Raw genomic sequence first — 25,574 nt, 5'->3', positions numbered from 1 at the left:
AAAAAGAAATAATAAATATTAGTGGTTAATAGAGATAGTGAAGGAGAAAGCACTATTTTACCCTCAACACTCATTAGTTGCTACTAAAAAACTAAATTTAACGCTAGAATACAAAATGAACTTATAATTTAGAGACACTCAACTTATTCAAAGCAAAAGTCCCATTAAAATTCAGGGTAAGAGAGAGGTTTAGAAAATGGGGGCTTTTTTCCCTCTTGGTACAGCCAGGAGCCCATGGAAGCATGACTACCCTTTGCTGCAATTTAGCTGAGCTCCCCTCCTTTGGTTTTCATGCCACCTTCCTAAACAGCCTTCTAGTCCCAGTGTAACCAGGACCATGTGCTCACCACATTTGTCCCCACACCAATAAAAAAAAAATTAAAAAAAACAACCCACAGAAGTCACCTCTCATCCCCACCAAGTCATGGCAGCTGGCTTACAGTTAGGTTCTCCAGAAGAAGAAAATGGCCCCTTGCCTGAAGCATTTTTCTGCAGCCATAGTATATCCTCCTAACTCAGTCCAGCTCAGCGGAAAGAAAAGAAAGGGCGTGGACAGAGCAAAACCACCCTTCATGCTTCACTTTGCAAAGGCAAGTAGCATAGATCAGGCTACACACAAACTTCAGAGCCACTGCAGTAGGAAGTACTACAGAAATTATAAAAATAAAAACAGAAGCAAAAGAGAAGTTGATAGGATCATCTGGGATGCAATTCAAAGAGCAGCACACTGATGTATATATGCACATACAGCTCCTCTCCTCCCTTCTGCTAAACACAGCCTTCAGTAATGAGTAACTATGTGGTGCAGCAAGCACTGACTAGCCGGAAGAGTCTTTGATGGTAAAGCAAGATGCAACTACCACCAAGTTTCTCGAGCTGGCTGGTACCAATTGCTGTGCTGCTGCAAGATGATTCAAGCTTCTCTGGTTTCTCTTCTCTCACCATCCGGCTCATAGAAGTCTAAACTGAGGTTAATCAGCAGTCCCTGGCTTCAAAATCCTGTTTTAGACCAAAAATAAAAGCAAGCTTTGTCCTCAGTGAATTGCTGCAGTAGAGTGGGTTTTCTTAGGATTAGTTAACATTAGCATAATGCTCATTTGGCTGGTAAGCTACAATTTACTTGAAGAGATTGCTGCTGCCATCTACTGACAGTTTATAAACAGGAGTGCACAGTAACTTACTTTATTGTGAAAGTAGACAAATTTTTCAGTAGAGAAGCCCAGTATGCACAAGCTGGTAGCCAGGCTACATTATTTGTCCAGCAGGATATAGAATCATGAACAATATTTCACAGTTCTATGATTGATATCACACACAGGTTGCTTTCAGTGAAGAAATGGTTTAGCAACAGTGTCCTGACAACCTAGTTCCTGGTTTAAAAAAAAAAAAAAAAAAAAAGAAAGAAAGAAAGAAAGAAAAAGACTCAACCCATGTGTTTTGATTTTAGAAAGAGCTGGAGGGGAAGGAAAGATGAGTGTGTTCCTTTAACTGCTATTCACTCAACACTAAAAAAAAAAAAGTATTCTATTTCAGAGCTCTATCTTTAACTTCACATTTTCCTCTTAGAAGTAATAACCCAGTTCTGATGAACATAATCTGAAGTGTCATAATCAAGCGCTCTGATTGATACTTTTATCTTCCTACCATCTCTGTCACTGGAACACGTTGTGAAGTGAAACAGTTCTGCAGGCCAAGCAGCTCTTCCACTTCTATTCAATACCACAATACGAGGACTTGTACTTCAAAACACAAAATAAAGTGTTTTCATGATTCTCTTCTGTGGAAAAGTGTTGAAGATTGATGGATTATAGCAAGAGTCATAGCTTAGTGTAGCATGCCAGTCCACTTACGTTATTAGTCTTTCTCCTTCCCTAGGTTTCTTTCATGTGTTGAGAAGGAATTCACTGAGATAACTGCAAACTATTTTGGTTGCAACCTACTCAGAGACTGCTACATGTTGCCCACTCAGCACTAGCACACAACTTCAAAGTCTTCTTTGTTTCCAATAACATCAGGTTTCTATTAGCAAAACCAGACAGGAAAGTTACTTTTTTGCAAGAATTAATTGATATAACCACATCTTATCCTTCCCAAGATCAGGAAAACAATCTTCCAGTAACTGAAAACACAAGATAAGATGAACCCAGTTCAGAGTTTCAGGTGACAAAGAGCTAGAACGGAAGTGTTCCATCTTAAAAAGAATCTGCAGAACAGACAGCGAAAACACAAATACTTAGAAACATATTCTGACTGAAAGTGAGATGCTGAAGTCAATGAAACAAGTCACAGGAAGGGAAGTGATGTTCACTTCAGCCATCAAAAGCAATGGGAGGAAGAACTTGACAGGAAAGATTAAGCAGCTGTTTGATTCACGCTGAAATTGAATTCACGGCCAAATGCACAGGAAGAGATCTCTGAAAGGCAAGGTGAAAGCAGAGTTTGGGCAAGCCAGTACTGAAGCTGATCTAGATGCAATTTAGCACTGAAGAACATGCAGTGTTATGCTACCTTTTTCCCTATATATACTTCAACTCTGGATACGGCATCCCACAAATCCTCAAAAGAAATAAATTTGAAGGAAGTAGTTGAAAATGACTGAGAGAAAGCAGAGAAACAGAAATCAGAAGTGCAAGTCAGGTGCAGGAACAAGAGAGACACTTCTTAGCTCTTGTTAGAAAAGGTCATTCAAAGGAGATCAGTAAAACCCGGGATGCAACTGCAATAGATGCTACCGTAAACAAAGTAGTAATAAACTCCAGATATCAAAGAGGCAAAGCAGGTGAGTTGAGGACAGGTAGGCACACAACAGGGAGGATTAAAGCATGCTTATTCCATAAAAGAGCTAGAGGAAAGAAAGATTAAGGAACAAGTTAAACAAGAGGTCAAAGTAGACGCTAAAGAAAGGCAAGAGACGGAAAGGAATTATCAAAGCAGGCACAGGTTAAAAGGTCTGCCTCTGACAGCAGTAGAAGCAAAGGGAGGGCTTCGCTATCTGGAGAGTAAGTCAGTAATATCTGGAGGCAGGAAGGAGAAGCAGCAAGAGAAATGAAGGAATAAAAGACAGCAGGAAGGCAGTAGGGATTGCCAGGATCTTATTAAGCTAGGAGAAAAAGAGAAAGTCTTTCAGGTCATAGTAAAAACAGGAGTAAATAATTACTCTCATAACTCAGTAGTTATAAAGTGCATTTCCAAGTACTGTTGGAAATACAAGTGCCACAAGTCAGCTCGTACACCTCAGTGGCACTGCACAGGCCCTCAGTAAAAAGAAACCTCAGTGAGCACTTGCCATACCAAGGAAAAAATGTTCTGGTGCCACTGAGATGCAGCCGTCTGTTGGAGTGCTAAAACACATGGGTCTGGGATAGCACTACAACTACTTCGGAGCAATGACTACTAAGGAAATCATAGATTATGTTTGTCTACTCGGTGTTCTGCCCCAGTTGTTTCAGACAACTTCACGATCCCTGCATTATCTCTTCGTGAGCGGTGTGAAGACAGCAGCTTCCTCCCTCCAGACACTGCACTGGCATTATCTACATCATGGTGCTTTAAGTGGCAATATGGGTATCACAACTGTCAACATTTAAAAGTAAAAAGTTATAGCTTGGAGTTCTCTGCATAGCATTCTTCTAATCCAATGTGGCTAAAAACCTTGAACAGCCTTAAAAACAACAACAAAACCCACTAACTATTTAAATCAAGGCATGCAAACAGACATTCTCAAGTGCCTTTACAACACAACATCAGAGATCCCACAACTAGTTATTTAAAAATAGGCCCAGCTTAAGTAAGGGACTTAAAACATACCAAGACATCTCACTGATCTGCACATGTGACTACTGTTACAGGATTCAATATCATATGAAAGTAGAATAAGAAGCCTACAATGCAACATCCCTTCTCTCAACAGAACCCAATTCATCTGAGTTCCTCACTGAACACTGCCTGATATTTAACTTAGGTATAAATGCATACGCTTTTATATACATATAAAAACCTCATTCCAACAACATGGCAACAATCCACATCTCAGTTAAGTGCAGGCACAAATACACGCATAGCTGGGGCTGACAATGCTCCAAAATACCCCAAAGCTGTTGGGCTATGGAAGGGGTGATGCAGTTTTCAGATCTGCCTGGGCCACACTTCTGCCATTTTCTACTTCCTACTGCAAATCCAAGTCTTCCCAGACCAGCAATAACACATCTCGCTGAATCTTACTGAAGGTATGTTATGTTACAGACATAGAATCACTTGGCTGCTTCTTAACTTATAGATATTGCAAAAACATGGCCACAACCAGTATCGTACGTGCAATATTCAGCCAAAAAACACATCAGCAATGACATTAAATCTCAAAGCAATGCTACGCTGCACAGCATCCCTGACTCTGGCTGCTCAGACATGAACACTTCAACTGATACAGAGCATGCTCTAGAAAACTGAAACCACTACTGAGAAATGGTTTCAAAGAAGTGCACCCTTACCCAGGAGAGTCACTTACTTCAATACACCCTGGAGAGATGACTGTCTTACAGAACGCTAAGCCACACGTGCATGCACACACAGAAAACTCCGTAGTCCAATGGAACAGGAAAGGCTCCAAAGTTTCAATAGAAATAAAACTATCTCACACTGTAAGGATGCTTGAAAGGTAACAAATTGGAAAGGAGAATACTAAACCTATATGGCTAAGCTGAAATGCTGGAGATACCTTGTGAATACCCATCCGAATGCAGAAAAGATTCACATACTTTCTCACACTTTTAAAGCCAAACTTCCATATACTAATGCCATGAGAACCTGAGTAACGTTTTCACGGCTGCATTACAATGTAGTTCACATCCAAACCTCAGAAGCATGTCATTACCCTATTGTTTCTACCCTGCACATGGTTCTCTGGTTATTGATTTATGAGCCAACCTGCAATCTTTGAGGCTTTTCTGCCAACTGTTAATAATACATTAGAGTTGTGATAAATGCTGTAACAACATAATTTATGTTAAGCTTTCACAAACATTGCAAGAAAGCTTGTGATTATTGACAGCACCACCATTTAGATTTGCTCATTACTCTCATCTGCAAAATCTTAAGCCCAGCAACGCATTCAGTTTAAGGCAATTCATTACAAAGACAGTCTCAAAACATTCACCACTGTTTACCTAATATATTAACACCTCAGACATCAGGTGTATTATCATATTCCAATTTACACCTGTGCAGCTGTCTGCTATTTCTTCAGAATGCATCCCATGTTTTCAGGGGGTTCAGAACCAGGCATAGAGATTCACTGCAACATGAACACGTCATGCAAGTTTGCTACCACAATTCCTAAATTAGAGAAAAAAGACAGGTTCATGATTATATACGTGCAATATGATGACTACCAATTTAAGGTACTTTCAGCACTCATAACAGCTTTTGTCAACCATATAACTAGGCTTCCATGTGATTTTTTTAAATCAATACATTATAGGTGTCTTAAAAGGCAAGCGTTCACACACACACAAAGAAGTGTCCAAAGTATCAAAAAAATCAGCATGAGATTGAGCTAGTGCATGAACACAGCAACATAACCAACAGGAAAGGTTACTTCTATAAAATCACCAAACTGGAAACCAAGGAAGATTTACACGATAGACACTAATGACTTTGCTAGAGAACCCACTAGACAGTATTGATCACAATTCCACTTTTAAATTCCTAAATACATATTCAAAACTAAGTAGCAATGTCAAAATGTTTACTCACTAGAACATAATGGACCCTCTGGAGCTATTACTGAGGAGCAAAACCATAATTGTCCTTTTAGTATATCTTTTTATGCATAGATTTGCAAAGTAATTTGCAAAACCGGCTAGGTATCAGCACTACCATTTGGGAATATCAGCACATGGGAAAATTAACCATAGATGGGTTAGGTGTTTTTTTTTCTTTACCTCAGCAACAATCATTCCAAATTCACACAATATTTTCTTACCAAAGAGGGTTTTGTAGGTTTCCTTTGTTTTGTTGGTTGTTTGTTTTTTCCTCCTCATCCACAGGTGTGAGAGGAAAAAAATAGCAAAAAATAGCACTGAATTGGGGTGAGGACCAAGCAAGACTGAGAAAGGTTAAAATAATCTGTTTGCTTCTTTCTTATAAAAAAATTATTCTAAAGGACCTATGAAAAGAAAAGAGCAAGGAAATGACACAGCATGACATTTAGTAAGAAACAAGTTGCAGTGTTCCTGAAAAATTAGATAGAGAAAAATATCTTCGCTATAAATTCTCATCTGCAATTGTAAACAAGTAAAGTCAGTACATAATACTGCAATTCTCAAAGAGGCTTGAAACTTGAAATCAGAAGTCCCCTATGTCAAGGAAAAAAAAGGCGCATAGATCTACAACACTCATTATAGGCATTAGCAACTGTTGCACAGCTGTCTCCATCCCTGTTTCCCACTTGCATGACCTCTAAAATAAAAGCACCACCCAGACTGGAACTGTCTAAAATTTAAGTAAATTAAACCCATCCCACAGGCTTTCAATGAGGTACAGTGTTTTGGACTCCCGCTTGGAGTCCAAAATAACCAACTCCATTGCTAAACCAAGGGAAATAAGTAGCTTTATCATTCCCAATAGGTTATTCTATTGCATGCAGATATGATAAAGTGAAAGAATAAACCACATATTTTCCCTGCACTGAAAATGTACTGCTGTGCTACTTAAGATTTACAGCACCCAGAAGTCGGGAGGCCTCCTTGGCAATTTTATAGCCCAGATTCCTCATATACAAGTAGTATAATTTATGTACATTTGAACTAGAATGAGAGTCTGTCATTAAACTATAAGCATTTGTGTATGCAGACATGCACGTGCCTCTGACAGCAATTAATGAATAGCAGCAAATCAGTCTTCATTTCATGACAGCAACTTCTGAAAGTAACTGCTCAGCATTCAGATGAGCTTCCAGAACAGAGTTACTTTTCTTCCGTGTCAAGCCATAAGAAGCCGAATCAGGTTCCAGTAACAAAAATAGGAGTGCAGCTTCAACAGTGCTGTTCTGGGCACATCGTTCATGCACCACATCTCCTGAGTGTAGCAGAGGTTTCAGTAGGATATTTAAAAACATCAAATTGGCGGCTATGCCTATTATTTAAGATGCCTAACTTTTATGAGACAAGACTATTTTCAGTTGTTTATTATACTAGCAAACTACATTCCCAAACTCCAAAACTGATTTTTTTTTTTTGTGTCTAATATTGCTTCAGAGGGGTCCCCTCTTCATTTCTAGAATGAACTACGGAAAAAATACAGGGTACACTCCCATCTGTTCTCACAGCCAATTACTTCATTTTTACTTCATATGACTATAAATTGCATTCTTTCAAGTAGGGATTTGAGATTTGACAGATCTTTGTCACAGAAGCTATCCTTTATGGTACCCAACAGTAGAAACTTCTGAAAATGACTACTCAACAAATTCCTCAAATGTAAGTCCACTAGGAAGTGCTGTATCATTTAGTTTGATATATTTCACATCCCTGTCCTTCAATCACTCAGTAGTCTCTGTACTGAATACAGTAAATTCTGACATTTTTATGATGAGATACAGTAGGTGCTCAGTGTACTTTTTTTTTTTTTTTTTTTTTAAAGCAGCCAGTCATGCTGCAGTAATTATTTGAATTTGTCCAACTTCACTTCCAGGTTTCACCCTTATTGTGACCTTCTTAAAGTACCTGATAAAATCACCCTGTGGAAACACTTGGATATTCAAGGAGTCACCACTCATCTTTTTGATAAGCTTATACTTGTCACATCTCCTGGTAAAGGTGTTTAATCATATTCGTAGCTTCCTTCCATATGTAACCTTTGCCAATTTTGAAACTTGTTTAAACCAAGCAACCAGAAAGAGATGCAGTTTTCTAACGCTGACCTAGACATAAAGATCACCCACGTTAGGTATTTAATTGATTCAGTCAAACCACAGCATTTCAACAGCAATTTCCTTTTGTTCACTGCAAGCCTAAACCATTTCAGTAACAAACCATTAATTTATCTCTCCCCATGTTTCTCAACACGGTTTTGCATTTGAACATTGAGTGGACCTAGTTTCATCAGCAAATCAACTAGCCCTCTGAGATCACCAGATATTCATCATTACATCCATATGCACTTCATCTGCATATTTAAAAAAACACAACGACAACACATGAAGCTGAGTACCAATCCCCACTAAATCCTCTAGTATAGTTTGATCAGCTCTGGAAATTTAAAGAGCAAACTGGTAGCTACATTTGCTTTCAGCAGAACTCTTATCTCTCTCTTCAAAGATGCAGAGTTGATCAAAATATTTCTAGAAACTGTTTTCACAAAATGCCAGAGGCCCCCATGAAATTAGGGCACTTGAAGGAACACGGGGCAAGATGCAGTCTCAAACTCAAAGCCCTTTGCTAAAAATAGTTTCTGCAAGTCATACAGCAGAATAAGATATGAGGGTGTGACAAAGGGATGTCACAGCCTTAAGTTTACTTTCACCTACATAAAACTTGCATGCCCTTTCGCCATCCAAGGGAATGCAGCCACATAGCACTCGCCAGAGAAACCTGCATCATTTGGTTTGCATACACAGAGAAATCTATCGCACGCTCCTTAACAGCACTTTGAAAGCAAATACTGCTTTAAAATTAGACCACGTGCACAACTACCGGTATATTAAAAATAAGTCACTGCATCATGTTGAAAACCTTTCACACAGAATATACAATCTGTCAAGCTGTATTATTGTTTCAATTCAATAGCTGGTCCATACAGTACAACAATATCTTAAAAGACAAACATAAAACACTTAGTTAACAACAGGTAAATGTCTTAAGCCTTGTACAGTCCCCTACTTCTTCACAATTCCATGCTATTTTCAGCCAAGTACAGAAGCAGTGTTCAGCATATCAGAAAGAAAGGCTAAGAAAGTAGTTCTACTCTTAGTACTTGTTCCTTACAGGGGTTGAGTTGCCTCAACTTCTATTAAACCTAAAGGCAAATGAGGGCACTTGGCATGCAAGACTTCCATTACGTGTCAGGGTCAGATCCTATTTTAATAGGCTCTTTATTCTAGGTAAATAATTGCTCTTTACATCAAAGCAAAGTACTCGTGCATAAAGGAGGAGAAAATAATCCAACACTTCAGAGCAAATTCAGTTACAAAACACTAAAAACTGTATTGGACTCTCAAACTGCATCTTGAACACTAGCACAATACCTCATTGAAGCTGTGAAATTTTTGCTTTCATTATTCCAGTAGATCTGATGGAGAAATTCTGGATTTAAAGCTGTGTGTGTTATGAGCAAAACCTGGCTACAGACTATTTATGATTCAGCCAAAGAATGTTGATATCATGAAGAATACCTAGTATTATAGAAGGCAAACAATGGAATTTTTTCATCTCCACTATTCTAATAATAGGAATTTTTGTCTCTAAAAGCATAATGCCAATAGCTATCATGAAAAAGGATTACTCAAGTTCATACAGATTAAACTAACACATCAAGAAAAGCAGTAGGAAAATGAATTACCTTATTTTTCATTAGAAAGAGCAGATTTCCTTTCAGTCGGCACCATCTCTCTCTCGGTTCTGTATGCAAAGAAGTAAGAGATTAATAAAAACAACCTTTTGTCTTCACACATTAAATGCTTCTTAAAGAAAATGCATTAGTAATAAAGGTCAGAAAAGAAAATCATTAACAACCAAAAAAAGCCAGCTTCACTCAGCAACTGCCTATGTACAACATGCTGTTAAATGCCAGATAACTTCCCAGAAGGTTTCTTCTACTCTGCAGCTGAAAGAATTGGTGACTGCAGCAGACACTCCACTGTGTTTTCTCTGCTTCTCTGCTTTTTCCTCACACGGGAGCAGAAAGAGCCACTTTAGCACGGTACAGCTTTTGCTTCCATCGTTGGAAGAGATGGAGTATAATCCTTTTTAAGGCACAAAAAAAATTTACTGTTTACTTAGATTAAGACATGCTCATCTGGATTTACAGTTTTTGGAAAGTAGCAAGTAAGCAAATGCGACCTAAATATTTACAGTCACTTCACTATTACTATTTTACTGCACTTTTTAAAAAGTGCTTACCCAATGAAAACAGCCACATGTTTGTGCTTATACACAAATAGATGCATGTAATCAAACTTTTAAGAAAAAGGAATGTTTCAGAACCTTGGGGTGGGTGAAAAAAAGCTATTCCTACTAGCCATTTTTTTTAATTACATCTTCTCTTGTTTTGAAGAAAAAAAGCACTTTTTTATCCAGCTGTAAGTATAGACAGCTAGATACTGCTATTATAAACATCTCACATGCAAATATAGTATCTTTCAACAAACCCTGCATCATTTTAGCATTTCCTAGAAAATAAAGAATATTTAGCATAAGGGTTGTTGTTTTTTTTTTGTTGTGGCTGTGACATTTTTGGTAGTTAGCTGGTGGGTGTCATAGGGTGGTTTGTGTGGGTATTTTTTTTTTTTTTTTTTTTTTTTTTTTTTTGAGAAAGAGGACATGTGAAACCCCATGTCTCCAGACAGCAGCCAGCCATTAACTGATGGGAAGCCGGAAAAACAGCAGTACCCCAAGGACATGGTTGTTCCACTGCTGCCTCCAAGGAACTCTTACACTTCCCTCTATGCTGGCCACCACGAGAGGCTTATTACTGACCAGGGAGGTGTCTTGTTACAATAAATAAATAAAATTGTTGTTTCCTCTTGGTAATTTTAATTAAGATGTTTCAACAGGGAACACTTGAAAGTCAGAACAGCTTTCTCCCACAAGTGGAAGACTTAGTCCCAGGGACTGGGACTTAAAGTGTCTGATTTCAGCTGTATGTCAGGTTTGGTGGTTTTGTTTGGTTTTGTGTTGTTCTTAGGTAGGGGATGAGATTATTAATAATAATTATTTTAGAAAGAATCGTGTTGATGGATCTTTCCAAACCTACTGAAGTACAAAACCAAAAGTAATATACATCAATGCTCATCCACCAACTAAAATCCAAACCAAGTTATCACAGATGCATCTGATGTTTTACAGTAGAAGTATGGGACTCTGCTTAGACTACATGCCACCCTCCAGAACCCTGCAAGCATCAGCAGAAGAAAGGTATCTTATCACAGACACACTGCAGCTGTTTCTAGTATAAGATATATTTAAATAAGAATTGTTAAAGTCACTACCTTGTAACAGCGTGAAAAATAGGCTGAAAGATAAGTCATATTTAGTAATGACAAGGCTCGCAATGGATAGTACATAGAGTGACTTAAACCCTTCTCTCAAGAGGTCCTTATCTGAATGCTGGCAGCCAGAAGGATTTACTGGGCAGTAGGATCATTCTATACATGCCTAGTTTCTTAAAGATCTTCCTAAAAATCAACTGCCACTGACGACACTAGCAACAGGAGGTCAGGCTACAAGAATGCTTGGTCTGTGGTCAATCAAAGGGTTTTTAGCAGCAATGCTAGCACTCAGTGTATGACTAAGTGCATAAAAACCCAGCACATCATCAAAAAAATCAGATATTCATTGGACAGGGTCTGATAATGCTGCCTGCAATGAGAACACAGGGACAGAACCCCACTGAGAAACCCCAAAGCAGCCAGATGAGAATGCTCACCAGTACTCTGTCCAGAAAGCTTGCTGCATCCTCCATAGGAGACTGGTTATCAACTTACCTCATCATTACAAAATGTATAGAATACTCCGAAAGCATAGCACAACATTTTTTGGCCCCTTATCATAACCAAGTCTGTGCCTTTTTTTTTCCCCCCAATAAAATCAAAGTAAATGCATCTCAGTGAAGATCAGCTGGGACAAGTGAAAATAAAACATTTGCTGTTGCTGAAATTATTGTATTAGAAATGATTTTACAGCTAAATAGGAACTATTTCCTAACAACTACCAAGGGAACAGACATTTGTTCAAGCTTACTGGAAATTGAAAGACATTTAAAACATGATCATAAAAGCCAGAAGAAACCTGCAAAGGAGGTGGAAAGTGAGCAATAAAAAAAAATCTTATGACAAAAGAAAGTGCAGTTTTTGCAGGGTTGGACCTGAAGAACTGCATAACATTACATACAGCAACTAACAACTGGTGACTTGAAACCACTAGTTAAAAAATTCTTTTCAATCAAGAAAAAATAGTTTTAAGGCCCAGATACTGTTTGTCAGGTATATAACAAAGGATACTCGAAAACTTGAGCAAACTAAAGAGCTGTTTTTAAATTATTTATTTAGAATGGTATTTAGCATCACTCAAGCATCAGTAATGAAGAAAACTGAAGACACTGAGACTTATGTGATTAGTGAAAATGTAAGCTGACAGCTGCAGCAAACATGCACATCAACCACAGGTAGTTTTCAACTCGAGTTATTTTTACCTATTAATTTTTCATCCCCGACCACTCTGCAGATCTTCAGTTTTCCTTCCTTGTCAAAACAACCTGATGGTCGCTTGGCCAGCAAAGCCAGATCTTTAGCATTGAATCTCATTGAGTTGGCAGGGAAGAAGATGAAGACAAGCAAATGATGGAGGACAATAACGGTGCTAGTTAGTTTGTTGAAGAAGAGCAAAATCTAAGCAGCAGATATGAAGGTCAACTGAAATATTAAAAAAAAAAAAAAAATGTTGCTATTTATTGTGATTTCCTTTGTCAAACACTGATTTATTTCATAGTATGGAATCAGTACAACAAATAAGGAAAAAGCCCTCCGTCAAAAAATAACCCATCCTTTCCCCATACACACATTTGTTTGTTTGTTTTGTGTTTTTGTTAAAAAAAAAAAAAAAAAAAGTAAAATTGAGTTTAGCTTTCCAGTGTCCCTATACTGGAACTGAAACTGTAATTTGATGCATTATTTCCACAGTTGAACACCACCACTAATATATTCTGGCTATAGGCACATAACAACTAGAAAGTTCAAATACGTCTTCATGTGGCATTGTAAAGGGGAAAACTGCCTTGCTCTTCTGTCTCTTTCACAGGAACAGTAACTCTAAAAGAATACCAAGTGTGAACAATTGGAACTTCATCACTTACTCAAGTATTCATGTTGTGTTATACTGTGACTTAATTGTACACTAAGTGCTTCCGTTTTGATCATGATATATATTCATCGTTTTCAACTACTGTAGAACATTTTCCTCTGTTCTCAAGAAAAGAGTTGCACCAAAGTAACCAAAACAATTTTTATCGGAAATACATCTGTTGAACTTAGCAGAAAAAGTTACACGATACCGATCTGAGATCATCAACTCCCTCATAGCCCTCTGTTCATCTGAAATTAGTTTTAGATTAGGTTCAGTAGCTGTAATTTTCACCGGTGGTAGTTGTATGGAGAACAAATATTTTTGTCTAAATTGCAGCTACTACAGCACCATTTCACACTGCTGCAAAGAGAAGAAAATAAAGCCAGAAAAGTAGTTTTAGACATCTTTTTTTTTTTTTTTTTTTTTTTTTTTTTAATCTCCAAGACATCCTATGCTGTCAATATCCAACCCTTTTGTAAGGGCCTTTCTCAAAAAAAACTTCTTGGAAAAACCCATATACAATCAAGTAACAAGCTTCTCAGGCAGCTTTTAATACTCTCGTGCATTTTAAAAGCCTCAACTTCACCACATGTGGATCTGGGAGGCTAGTTCCCATCCCTCAGATGGAAGCCTTTGTTCCTTATATTCTTTCTTGGGTCTAGTTACCCTCAGAATCGATGACTTCTGACATTATTTTTCCCTCAACAAGCCACAGCCAATTCCAGCATCACTACATGACTGAAAGCAGGCCAAGCCTTACTTTGTACATCATGAAACAGGCCATAAATATGATGTTCAGAAAACAAATCTCCAGATACTTTTTTTCCTCCTAGAAAGGTTCCACAATTCCATGGCGAACTCCTATAAAGCTATTTCAAATTTGCCTTTCATTACCAAACACCGTTGCAAGCAGGAAACAAAAATACATGCAAGCAGTCCCATCACATATATATTCATCAGAAAACTGCAGCATCCACTCCTCCAGCAATTCTTCTTCCTTACTTTTCTTTCTTGTTTTACCTTTACTGTCAACAGCTGTACTTGTTTTCCAAGCCCATATTCATGCCTTTCACTCCATTTCATAATACTGTTGAGATTATCACCTCATAACCTTATGGTCATCACAGAGCCTGACCTACTGCTTACAGCATATAAGCACGCCGCTGTCACCAAAATGAACTACCGACACCAAATGAGGCTCCATGCAGGTGCAGCTGCTCACAAGTTTTCTAAATTGATGGACTACAAGTGTGGAAAGATGACTCATACAGGAATCACAAAAAGGATATTTATCAAGACTGTATTCTAATGCTATAATCATATTTAAATTTAAAAGCTCATCCATCGGAGATGGAAAAAGAGTTGAGAAAAGACACTGACTTGGCCAGCACTATAAACAAAACCCAGTCCTAATACCCTTTGCAACAGGCTGACCAGGACATATAATATGCAGGAACTTTGGGACTGGGATGTGCACAGTCCCAGTAGGATCTCTGTGCTGAGTGGAGTTGATTGTCAGTTTTGTTTTACCAACATGGATTGTATTTTAAACACCAGTGCACACTGTGCTTACAATGGACCTGTTAGATTAAAAAAAGCACTCAGCAAGGTGCATAATATTTGTCATCTCCCAATGTGTACTTCTTCTTGGCCAATCCCCCTCCCAAGCAGATACCTCACACACCATTCTGATAGCTCACTGGCAGCCACTACCTTTCAGAAACAAGTTTTCAGCCATTCAGCCACAACCTACTTAGCTGGTTTTGAACCAATTCCTTCCAATGCATCGTACGTAGACATTATAAATCCACCCTAAACAGCATCTTCAGCTATATACAGTTAGACTGCTTCCATCTTTCTGAAAAGCATAGAGAAAGCCAGACCCTAGGACTCTAGTCCCAGATGAAAAAGTCACTGAAAACCATCAATAACTGAATAAAACCTGCAGTATGAACGCAATGAAGGTTACTGGCTAAACCTTAATTATGCTTAAATGCAGTAATTACTGTAAAGCACAGGCATCTGTACTCCATATAGAACCGCAAAGCACAGAAGACCATGGGAAGAGACAAGTCACAAACTACTATTCAAAGAAGCTTTTTCCTTCCATCAAAGAGAAAACAGAACTAAATAAACAGAACAATATTTTGGCTTTCCAGAAAGGATATTAGAAAGAAGAAAGAAATTCCACAAGGAGATGTGCAGATTGATTTTGGTATTTTACCCCCGGGGGGGGATGGTATCTCTCTGCACTCATCTATCGGTGAAGTGGTAACCCTCTAGAAATTTCTTACATTTCTGTATCGCTTACCCTGAGTAAGAGCCAAAACACTTAAATCACGTGGGACAGGAGGACTGGTACACAGGAGTTAAAGCCCTGAAGACAGTGTGCTTCAGTACATCTGACACACAAATGCCAGCCTTGAAACACAAGGCAGCTGGGCCAGCAACCAAGGGGCCTGTTCCTTGGAAGCTCACCACACAAGCAAAACCCATCTGACAACATCTGCATATTATTCAGGCCTAAAAGACACAATAGACTGTGGGACTCCAACATGGGTTTAACTGAGTAACCTGATGACCAAAGACAATCACAGCTAGTGTTGTGACAGCAATAAAATAAAGGTAAAAACTCTGATGTAAGCGTGTCTTCAGCTTCAGCATTGGCTCTCCTTGGAAAAAAAACTTGTTAAGAACTCGTTAACTTGATAATCAACTTCCCTTCTGGCTCCATTTCAGAACAAAGCTGTCAGACGGAAAAACTACTTAGTCATGCAGTGCCTTTCACTGTTTCTTCTGGCTTATCTCCTTCCTAGCATGAACTCAGAGAAGATATCTTCAGTTGTTTAACACCAATGGTTTGCGAGACAGGCATAGTTTAATACTTGTGTTTAAGAGAGACAGCGACACTGAATCCGAAGTCCACCTCAACACCTCTACCAACACAATAACCACAGCCATAATTTAGAGGGAAATCAGACCAGTCAAGTACTTAGCATCCAGAAGAGAAAAAGCATAGCAGAAACCATTTTGGGAAGCAAGAATTGCAGACCAGCTTCTAAGATTGATTTTACTAGCTTAGGACAACCACCAAGCTGCAGCTGTTCAAAGCAGTAACTAAAGGAGTCCCCCAGTGCCATTAGGAAATAGGAAAGCCACCTTTGTGCCAGTACATGCTATCCTGAAACGCCACTTGCAACACTACTTTTTAAGTTCCAAGTTTCATTATGCATCTTAGGTGCCGATCAGCATTAAAGAGATTAGCGCATAATAGGGCGCAGCTTTCCTCAGTACTGCATTTAGTGCCACACAAAAAAAATAATCAGATATTCATTGATAAAAGTGATAGAACGCAAGCTTTCTAATGATGCAATCTCCTTAATATCTAGAACAAAGTCAATACAAATGGCTGCCTGATTTCACTGGTTTAGCAACTTCAAAAAGAAAAATGCACGAACTTAATTCATACAACTCCCCAGAGACCCTGCCAAATATATTTTACATTTTCCTTCTCTTCCTTTGAAAAGGTACAATATTTTTAGTTCACATCATTTTGTATTAAGAACTTCTTTAATCTCTGGAACACACACAGTGCTGGAAACAGCCTTCAAAAAGAAAGCTGCAAAATTAGCCCAGGATTTTGTCTTCAATACTGATACAAACTTTCAGCAGAGAGTTATTGCCAATTTCACATACTGTCTCTGTATTTCACCCTTCATGTGATTTTTAGGCCATAAAACATGGATAAGAAACGTTGTGTCCCCAACCTTGGTCAAAATCTCCAATCTGTGACTGATCCCTGCACGGTGTAATGCAAAACTAGATTTTTCAATCATAATGAGGAAATAAGAGAGCAGTTAAGCAAAAAACATACGACAAGAATTTTAAACATGCAGATATGTATACATCTAAATGTAAAAATTTCAAAATCTAAACATGTATTTAAGTTTTATCTTGGAAATCAGTAACAGGTGATGAGCTGCTTAGGAAAGAAAACTGCCTGGGCTTATGTAAATTCAGAGTCTATATTCCAGAGGAAGTTTCAAGGGATCTGCAGATGGTAACCTTATAGAACAGGATAAAACAGTACAGGAACATATGTCTTACAACAGAACCTTCCTTCCAGTATTTTTTCTACTGGGGCAAAATAGGTAAGATCTACATACCAGGTATTACTAAATCCCAGGTTATCTACAGAAATGATCTCTCAGTAATAGGAAGTTCTCTCTTTCTAATGTAAAAGATGCCTATTATCTGGCTGACTTTGCCGATGGAAATTTTCTGTTTAATTCTCCCCAGCCAGCTCCAGCCTTGTGCCAGGAGATCCGTGCCCCTGCGATGGCCCGGCCCAGTACCACACAAGCCAACCAACATCTTTGTGTCAGTGTCACTGCTGCCTCCTAGTCCCTTTAAAAGTCTTAATACTAACAAGACTTTAAAAGGGAAGTATCCAAAAAAGCTTTGGTAGGTGAGCCATTGTATCTGGAGGGAGATAATGAATAATAAAATGCTGGCGTAACTTGAAGGTATTCCCTTCAGCTGATGAGAAAGGAGAAAAAAGGCTTTTTGTTTCCTTCAGCTCACAGTCCCCTGTCAAGCAAATGCCTAAATAATTTATTTGGCTCACCAGATGTGACCTTTCATGAAAAAAAGCACTCTGCTTCCCCTAAAATGGATAATACAAATAAACACCTACCACAGAGACAGGCATCACATGGCACACCCACCGAATGGTACGCTTCTAGCTGCTGATACTGATCTGACTCAACAGCAGCTCTGGGCAACAGAGGCCATTTTTTGGCTCTGGGACTTGTCCCATGTGGTTCATGGCCTGCCAGGCTCTACCCTGTGAGGTGCAGAGTTGAAGAAGAAAAAGACTGCTGCTTTCAGCAGCACTGCCAGCTCACAGCCGCGTCCAGTGTGGAAACTACAGCTTCCCTCATGCTGGAGCAGCCACTGAGGTGACTCAGGTGCAGGCTCCTGGGGAAAGGGAGCCCAGACCACCTCGCCATGGCAGCGCTGCTGCTCGCGAACCCCACAGCCAGCTCAAGGAACTTCATCTGGGGACAGCCAACCCCCTTGAACTATGCCCTCATCAGACTGGCTACCTGGCTGCAGAAGTGCACTGAGGACAAGAATTTCAAGTCCTCTTATGGTCCTCCTCCTCCTCCACTGAGGTGCTGATGGCCTGCTCAGCCCTGCAGCCTTCTTCCCACTGCTGAAAAGCGCAGCCCAACTGCCCTGGCTACGCCTTTCCTTGGGCTAAGAAAGCTGCATTATTGACAACACTTGAAAACAAATACCGCAAGGTTAAGCCAGTCTTCCAAAACTCTTTTCTGAAGTGACTGCATCAATTACTGTTTCAAAGACATCGTCTGCACTCAAATAAAATGGCCAATACAAGTTTGGGCAGTACTACAACTATATGGTTTCAGAACAGACTCCAGCTAAATGTTAGCATTTCATTCACTATTTGTTTACAAATTGACACACTGGATTCCATTCTGTAGTCTCCAGGAATACATGCACACAAACCTTTTGTAACCTGCCACTTCAAACAAAATGAAACAGGAAAAAAAAGGAATAACTAGTGTATATATAGCTCTGTTCAGTAGAAGTTCCTATACACACTAAAACAGGCAAGACAGCCTGGAGGAGGCAGGGTGTTTGGACCAGTTACCCCCTAAAGGAACGGGCTGGAAAGGAAGACACAGCAACTGTTTTCAGAGAGAGCACAATATGTTAAGTATGGCAGTGCTCCACTCCTCAAGAAGCGGTATTCCAGAGCAATTACCTGGAACTTATGCCTACAGCAGACTTGTCTCCTGCCTTTTACAGGGTCTATACATGTACAGGTGTTAAATGTAGAGACAACTCCAAAATACAACACTGCTACTACATCAGTTTTACTGTCCATCTTTACTATACCAGAAATTACCGTACTAAGACTGCATATATACTCTTAAAATAGAGGATTTTTATTGTTTCTTTGTCTTGAAACACTTGCAGACCCAGACAACTTCGAGTTCCTCAACCTCTGTTGCTTTGCTTCATATCCTAGGACTAAACAACTTTTACAGTTTTGGTATCTGATAGAAAAAAGAAAAAAAAAGCTAGCTCTAGCTATCACACTGCTGAGAAATCATAGTGATGAGGAAGTTGCTTTCTACTCCCCCTACGCACACACCAAATTTGAGATATCAGAGGGTTATCTGAGCTATAAGTAGATTTCTTACCACGTATTTGAGACATTTAGGCATTCATTTGAGCTCTAAAAAGATTTTAGCCATAGGCAGACTGAGTCAAGTCACCTACATAAATTAAAATACAACATTATACCTCTATTTTTATATATGGTATTAAGTACTTGGCACAGAATTCCTTCAGTAAGCTTCATACAGCTCTAGAGTTCACAACTATATTTGTTTTGGCATTAACAAGAAAGAGTCCTTTCCTCTTTTCTTAGCATTATCAATTTCTGCTTTGGCTCTATTTTCCCCACATGGCCTTCAAGAAAGAAACTGAAGCATCTTTCCTTACAGAAACTGTCTGAAGACCCAGCAGAGGCTCTAATGTTACTACCCCACAGTTATGGACAGACCATGAGCTCCCCTGCTCCTGCATTTTCCAAGGCAAAGAGATTGCTGGGTTTCTCCAAATTACCTCTAACTTGGCAGAAGGAAAGCATGGAAAACAAGGGAATTTGATGAAGATGCTCAAATTGAATAATTAAGACTCAACTAACATATAAAGAAAAAATCTTTGTGAAGTACATTCTCTATTTAAATATATTGCTTCTGAAAGTTCGTAAGTACTTGATTACCTACATTTCTAGTTATTATTAATATATTATATGTATACATATATATAAAACATGCACACACACACACACTATCTCAATTGAGAATGCAATTGCTAAATGAATTTATCCAGGAAATGGTGACTTGGTGCTGTTATATTAAGGAAGAGCAATAAATCACTTTAACTGTGTCTCAATAATAATGGTTCAATTTTTACATTCCCTGAAAGTCTCAATTCAGCAGAAACTATTGTGTGTATCATCTAGGGAAGAGAATATTCAGGCTGAGATGCAAAACAAGGCAGTTACCAGGGGAAGGGTTAGAAATGCAGAAGAAGATGAAAATCACTACAGAAGTTACTGCTTTATACCCATCTGGCAATTGCAGCAATAACAAGATGCTTATTGATCTTTTGTGTTAAGATCAACATTCTCAATTAGTAAATAGCAATGAAAATAATTTATTTAAAAAAAAAAAAATAATTAATGGAATATCTCACTGCGAACTTAAACTTACTGTTGAATATCCATCACTACGCTACCTGTTTTCACTAACATACAATTTTTCCCTAGCTGAAAGCATGAAGGAAACAAATCACAGAAAATTTTTTCATATCATAAGCCAGTAACTTGGCAATAGAGTCACATTTTTAACTGTTTTTTTTGTTTGTTTGTTTGTTTTGCATACATCCACCTACTCTTTAACATACACCATCCTACTCTCTTAAGCTAGAAAGCTAGAAGGAGTCACAGGCAAACATTTCACAAACATTTTTAAACAGCCTTAGTCTAAGAAGTTGGAACTGACAGCCTAGCTAAATAAGATAGATTTTTTTCATATTAAAAACCTCACATGAATATAAGAAGTTCACAGCAGTAACAAAGAAGAAAAAAGATTTCGGCAGTTATAAGATAGGAAATTCATGTTGCTTAGGTACAGAATTATTTGGGTAAATAGCCCACAACTTCAGTGCTGTGACGCAAGAATGCTTGTTGTAGAATGGGTATGTCTGAATTAAATCATTTTGTATTAAAAATAAAACATAATGATTTTCACTAGAGGCAGTCCACTTTGCTAGGGCTGAATGTTTCCATGATGAAAACGGCAGATGCATAGTACTATAACCCAAGCCTCTTGACACAGCAACTGATTTTGCCTCAGGATGCGAACGGTTGTTAACAGCCTCTTTTCCATCTCTACTGAAACCACACCTCATTGACCAGCCTGGAAAAGCTGCTCAACATCTAACTGAAGGATTTTCACTTACATTTTAATCAGACCTACATACTCTGAAGGATTCCCAGCTTCAGCCTCTGGCCAAGAATAAATAGAGAAACCAGCCTGAAGTGCAAAAACAGAACTTAAGGGGAAACCAGCAAATCCAAAGTACAAAAGAAAATCTGAATCTGAAAAGGTTAAAGAAAATTCCTGTCCCTCAGAACTCCAGCTTTCAAAGCTCCCCAGTACAGGAACTTTAAGAGCCAGGTTTCTGTGGTTATGAGCAAGCTGTTCCCTAGTCAAACCTGCATTCTTGGCTTTCTTGTTATCCTGTCAAGGAGGGAGAGCAGAACACCTCCAGCCCCTCTCACTAATCTAAGTCACTCCAAGGGTGGCAAGTGGAAGTATCAGAGTTGATACTTAGAGTTGAAACTGACTGGGCCTAGCCTGGGAAGGGTGAAGTAATTAGAGCTGGTGGGAACAGGAAGGAGAGAACATACAGGATGGAAAAAACACATGTGAAGGAACATGGAAGAAGAGCCCTGTGTGGGAGCTGCTGGCCGATCTAGAAGGTTAATAGGTAGGTAAAGAGGCAGTGCACCCAACCCTCAGGAGCCAGGCCAGATGGTTTTATGACGCATACGCTGCTTCTTCCAGCTCGATGAAGAAACCCAGGTAGGGTGGCTGCTCTGTGTACCAGCAGCTCTGCTGCACCTGCTGGACAGATAGGGCTACCTTCTGCAGTCAGTGCTTAACAGCCTTAAAACTGATTTCAAGCAGAACATCAATTGTTTGAGGTGTGTTTTTTTTTGTTGTTTTGTTTTTGTTTTTTTTCCCCATCCCAGTTGATGCATCTTCAGACATCAGCGTCAACTATTTTGGGAACCGAGGTTATTCTGACCACTTTCTTCAAGGCAGAAAGAGAACTTGTACAGGAATTTAGACAGAGAAGGTTAAGAACTTTCAGTTCTGCTAATAAGCAGACATCACCTTTGCCCAAGAACAATATTTTAGAACTTGCAGACTGCACACACAAACACAAAATACATTTACAGCAACATTCTATTCAATTTACTCAGTCAAAGTTGTTGCTCCCTACCACCGCCAGTTCACTATGGTGTATCAGCACAAGAAAGGCAAAAAAAACAAATCCATAATGGCTCAAGAACTGATTTCTTCCTTAATTTCCTCAAGGCAGACAGGCAATTAGGATGTTAATTGGAAGATATGAACAGTGGCAGGTCGTTCTCATGTTTTTTCCAAAACTTGTTCATTCCCTTCCCAGCATACAGATTTTAAGGGGGGGGGGGAACAAAAGTTCTACATTTTGTTTGGAAAGCCATGAAGTTGGCACTCTTTTTGCACCTTCTCAGTAAGTGTGACCGAAGTTCTAACTTCTGGCTAACATCTGCCTTTGGATTTACAATTTCATCTTTTCTTTTTTTTTTTCTTTTTTTTTTTTTTCCTATAAGCAGTAACAGACCCACAGGGCTTCTTTATTAAGACATTTACTATTTGCTAAAAATTTTTGTACTACATTTGATTAGTCTATAGATGCATCAATTGATTTCTCCTTCTGTAGCAAAATAGCAGAACATTAATTGAAAATCATTATGAAAATCCTTCTTCGGGTACAGCAAATGTACATCTAGCGATGAGCACAGGCACCGAGACCAGTCACATCAGACTTCTGCAAGTAGATGAAAAGCTATGAAACCTGGAGTGTAGTGGGTAGGGGGTATTGCTATTGTTGCCTTTTTTCTGCTGCTGGTCTTGAAATGTGCAAGAACAAAAAACTGTTCTTACAATCATCTTTCAAGGACAAAAAATTATCAAGGGTCAGAAATCCGTCAGTTATAAGAGCATCCATTTTCAAGGCCTCAGGTCCTATAAAACACCTCTCTTGATGTGGAAATGAAAGGTTTAGAGCAACTCTCTAAGTGTTTTAGTGGCATCAAGAAGTTACTCCTCCTAAGCACTGTGGAAGTAATTCAAAGAGAAGCCTACTTCAGCCAGTGACTTAATGGTTTGTACCAAACAGCACAAAACATAAAAAATGGTGCTCATATCGAACACGCAGGATCCAACCATATATATTAAAAACACAGCCGAAGAGAATATCTGACGTCTCAAAACAACTGCTAAACGTAACGATGGAACCCAATCCTCTTTGCAAAATGTATTATTGAGCTCAAACCTAAAAGCAGCTAGACAGCTCTGTCTCAATATCCCCAAAGGAATGCTGTTCTAGCACCTGGCTACTTTAATGGCAAAAACCTTTATGATTTCCCAGCTAAGCATCTTAATGTTCAAATTATCCCCATTATTATGCCAACAGTGACCTTCAACTTACATTTAGGTTTTCTTCACTTTACTGTAAGAGTCAAAGCAAGCCAAGTAGTTGAATTATTTCATTCTTCCCCTGTAGGCTACACTTTCCAGTCCTGATCCTTCCCTGAACCAGTCCCACCTCAACTCTCCTCTCAGGGAAACACAAAGGACCAAAGCCACATGAAATACTCAAACTATATGAAGTCTGAGTTGAAACGACAGCATTCAAAACCCACCTCGCCTGTTCTTAGCCTCAACATTTATTTATTAGACCTTGCAGCCACAATACCTTGGCCCTATCCACCATTATCACAAACATTTGTTCTCCAGTTGATATTTGTGAAGTTAGTCTCTCACAATACACCCTGTAATTTTCATCTTCACACTCCAGCTTTCTCTCCCTAGATCCAGATCTGCATCTATCACAGAAATCTAGTAATACCTCCACCACTTCTCACTAAACTTCTATTAGCCTAAGCAGCTTCTGTTTCACTTAGATCGTCTCTGAATTATTAGAGTAATGCATCACGTATTATAGTGCTATTCAATAACCTCTATTTCTAGCTTTCCTGAAAAGGTCATAGCCTTCAATATTCATGTTCCATCATGACTGCTATGCTATGATCTTATGGCTGTGATATCCAGTTTATATTCTGCAATTCAAATTACTCCATTTTATACCCCAAGCTCCTGGTATTTGCACAAAAGTGTTTCAGCTTTGTTTGCACTTCAGCTGACACAGCCTTAACTGCATTCAAAGCTGGCATAGCTGTAACCGCTCGTTATATTACCCAACAATGATTTTCATAAGTATTTATTGAACTTAACTTCTATTCTAGTAATTGTCTGCTGTTCTACACAGCTACGCCACTATTTGCTGTGCTATCCTGGTTTGCCTAACTCTTTTAATGTAGACTTTAAAGAAAAAACATCATGGGCATTATGCAAATCTCTATCCTATTGCACAGTCCAAACTTCTTCTATAGCAGTAGCACAGACTCTCAACACCAGAAAGATCTTTCTCTAAGTATTACAATTTGAGCTCTTTTTTTGAAAGACCTCTCCTTCAGTAGATGCATTTTAAATGGTCAAAATTGCCAAATTCTTTCTGTAGGACCAGTTCTGGAGTAATCAACAACTTGGTTATCCTGCTACCCCACTGTTCTTTTCCTCCAAGACTTGCAAAAACTCTGCTCAGTGCCAAGTGAACCTCCACGCAGCTGAGCATCTTCTCCAGCCCAGGCGACCCTTCCAAAGAAAAGGAATCTCCACTGCCGCAGGGTCACTAATATGCATCTCCTAATTATCCCCCATTAGCTGGACTTCTCTTCTGCCTTTTAGAGCCATGAGCTTCCACTGATATACTAACCACATGTTACATTGACGCGGCTGTACCATGCAAGTCTTTCTCCAGCACATCTCTAAACTTGCAAATGTAAGCAACCTCATCTCCCCACTCCTCCAAAACATCAAAGTTACGAGACCTCCAGCCTGTATGCTTTTTGTCAACCCATGACAAAGCAATGCATTAAACAAAATAGGTTAGCAGGTGTCATGGTTTTGGCTGAGGCAGAGTTAATTTTCTTTACACAGGCTCACACAATGCTGTGCTTTGGATTTTTGATGAGAATAGGGGTGATAACCCACAGCTGTTTGAGCTGCTGCAGAGCAGTGCTCACACAGAGCCAAGGACTTTGCTGCCTCTCGTGCTGCCTGGCCAGTGAGGGGATACAGCCGGGACAGCTGGCCCAGGCTGCCCAGAGGGATGTCCTGCACGGTGTGGTGCTCAGCAACAGCAGCTGGGGTAGGGGAAGAGGAAGGGGGATGTTGGGAGTGGAGGCATTTATCTTCCCAAGGAACTGTTACGTGTGATGTTGAATCCTGCTGGCCTGGACGTGGCTGAACACCTCCTGCCGATGGAAAGCGGCGAGAGGATTCCTTGCTTTGCTTTGCTTCCATGCACAGCTTTTGTTTTACCTAGTAAGCTGTCTTGATCTCAACCCCTGAGTTCTGGCACTTCTACCTTCTGATTCTCTCCCACCCAATGAGAGTGAACGAGCAGCTGTGTGGGGCTCAGCTGCCTGCAGGGTTAAGCCATGACAGCAGGCTTCGAGAAGAGACTCGATGCTTCTTTCACATTTCCTCCATTAAGATAAAGTACATTATTACC

At 39.3% G+C, this 25,574-nt stretch overlaps 1 protein-coding gene across 3 annotated transcripts in view; it reads right to left on the bottom strand.

Annotated features, from left to right (window-relative positions):
- Positions 1-25,574, bottom strand: part of INPP4B (inositol polyphosphate-4-phosphatase type II B) — a 296,612-nt gene that overhangs the window by 246,532 nt on the left and 24,506 nt on the right. For all 3 annotated transcript variants that reach the window (XM_084285787.1, XM_084285788.1, XM_084285790.1), the window contains exons 2-3: positions 12,406-12,625; positions 9,556-9,614 (exon numbers count right to left, since the gene is read on the bottom strand). In XM_084285787.1, the coding sequence (XP_084141913.1) occupies positions 9,556-9,614; positions 12,406-12,517 (171 nt within the window). In that variant the 5' untranslated portion in view covers positions 12,518-12,625. The remainder of the gene's footprint in view (positions 1-9,555; positions 9,615-12,405; positions 12,626-25,574) is intronic.

This window comes from Netta rufina (genome assembly GCF_964035555.1).
Source record: "Netta rufina genome assembly, chromosome: 4".
NCBI classification, from domain to species: domain Eukaryota; kingdom Metazoa; phylum Chordata; class Aves; order Anseriformes; family Anatidae; genus Netta; species Netta rufina.
The sequence above is the reverse complement of the archived record's forward strand: the minus strand, read 5'-3'. Positions and strand labels throughout refer to the sequence as shown.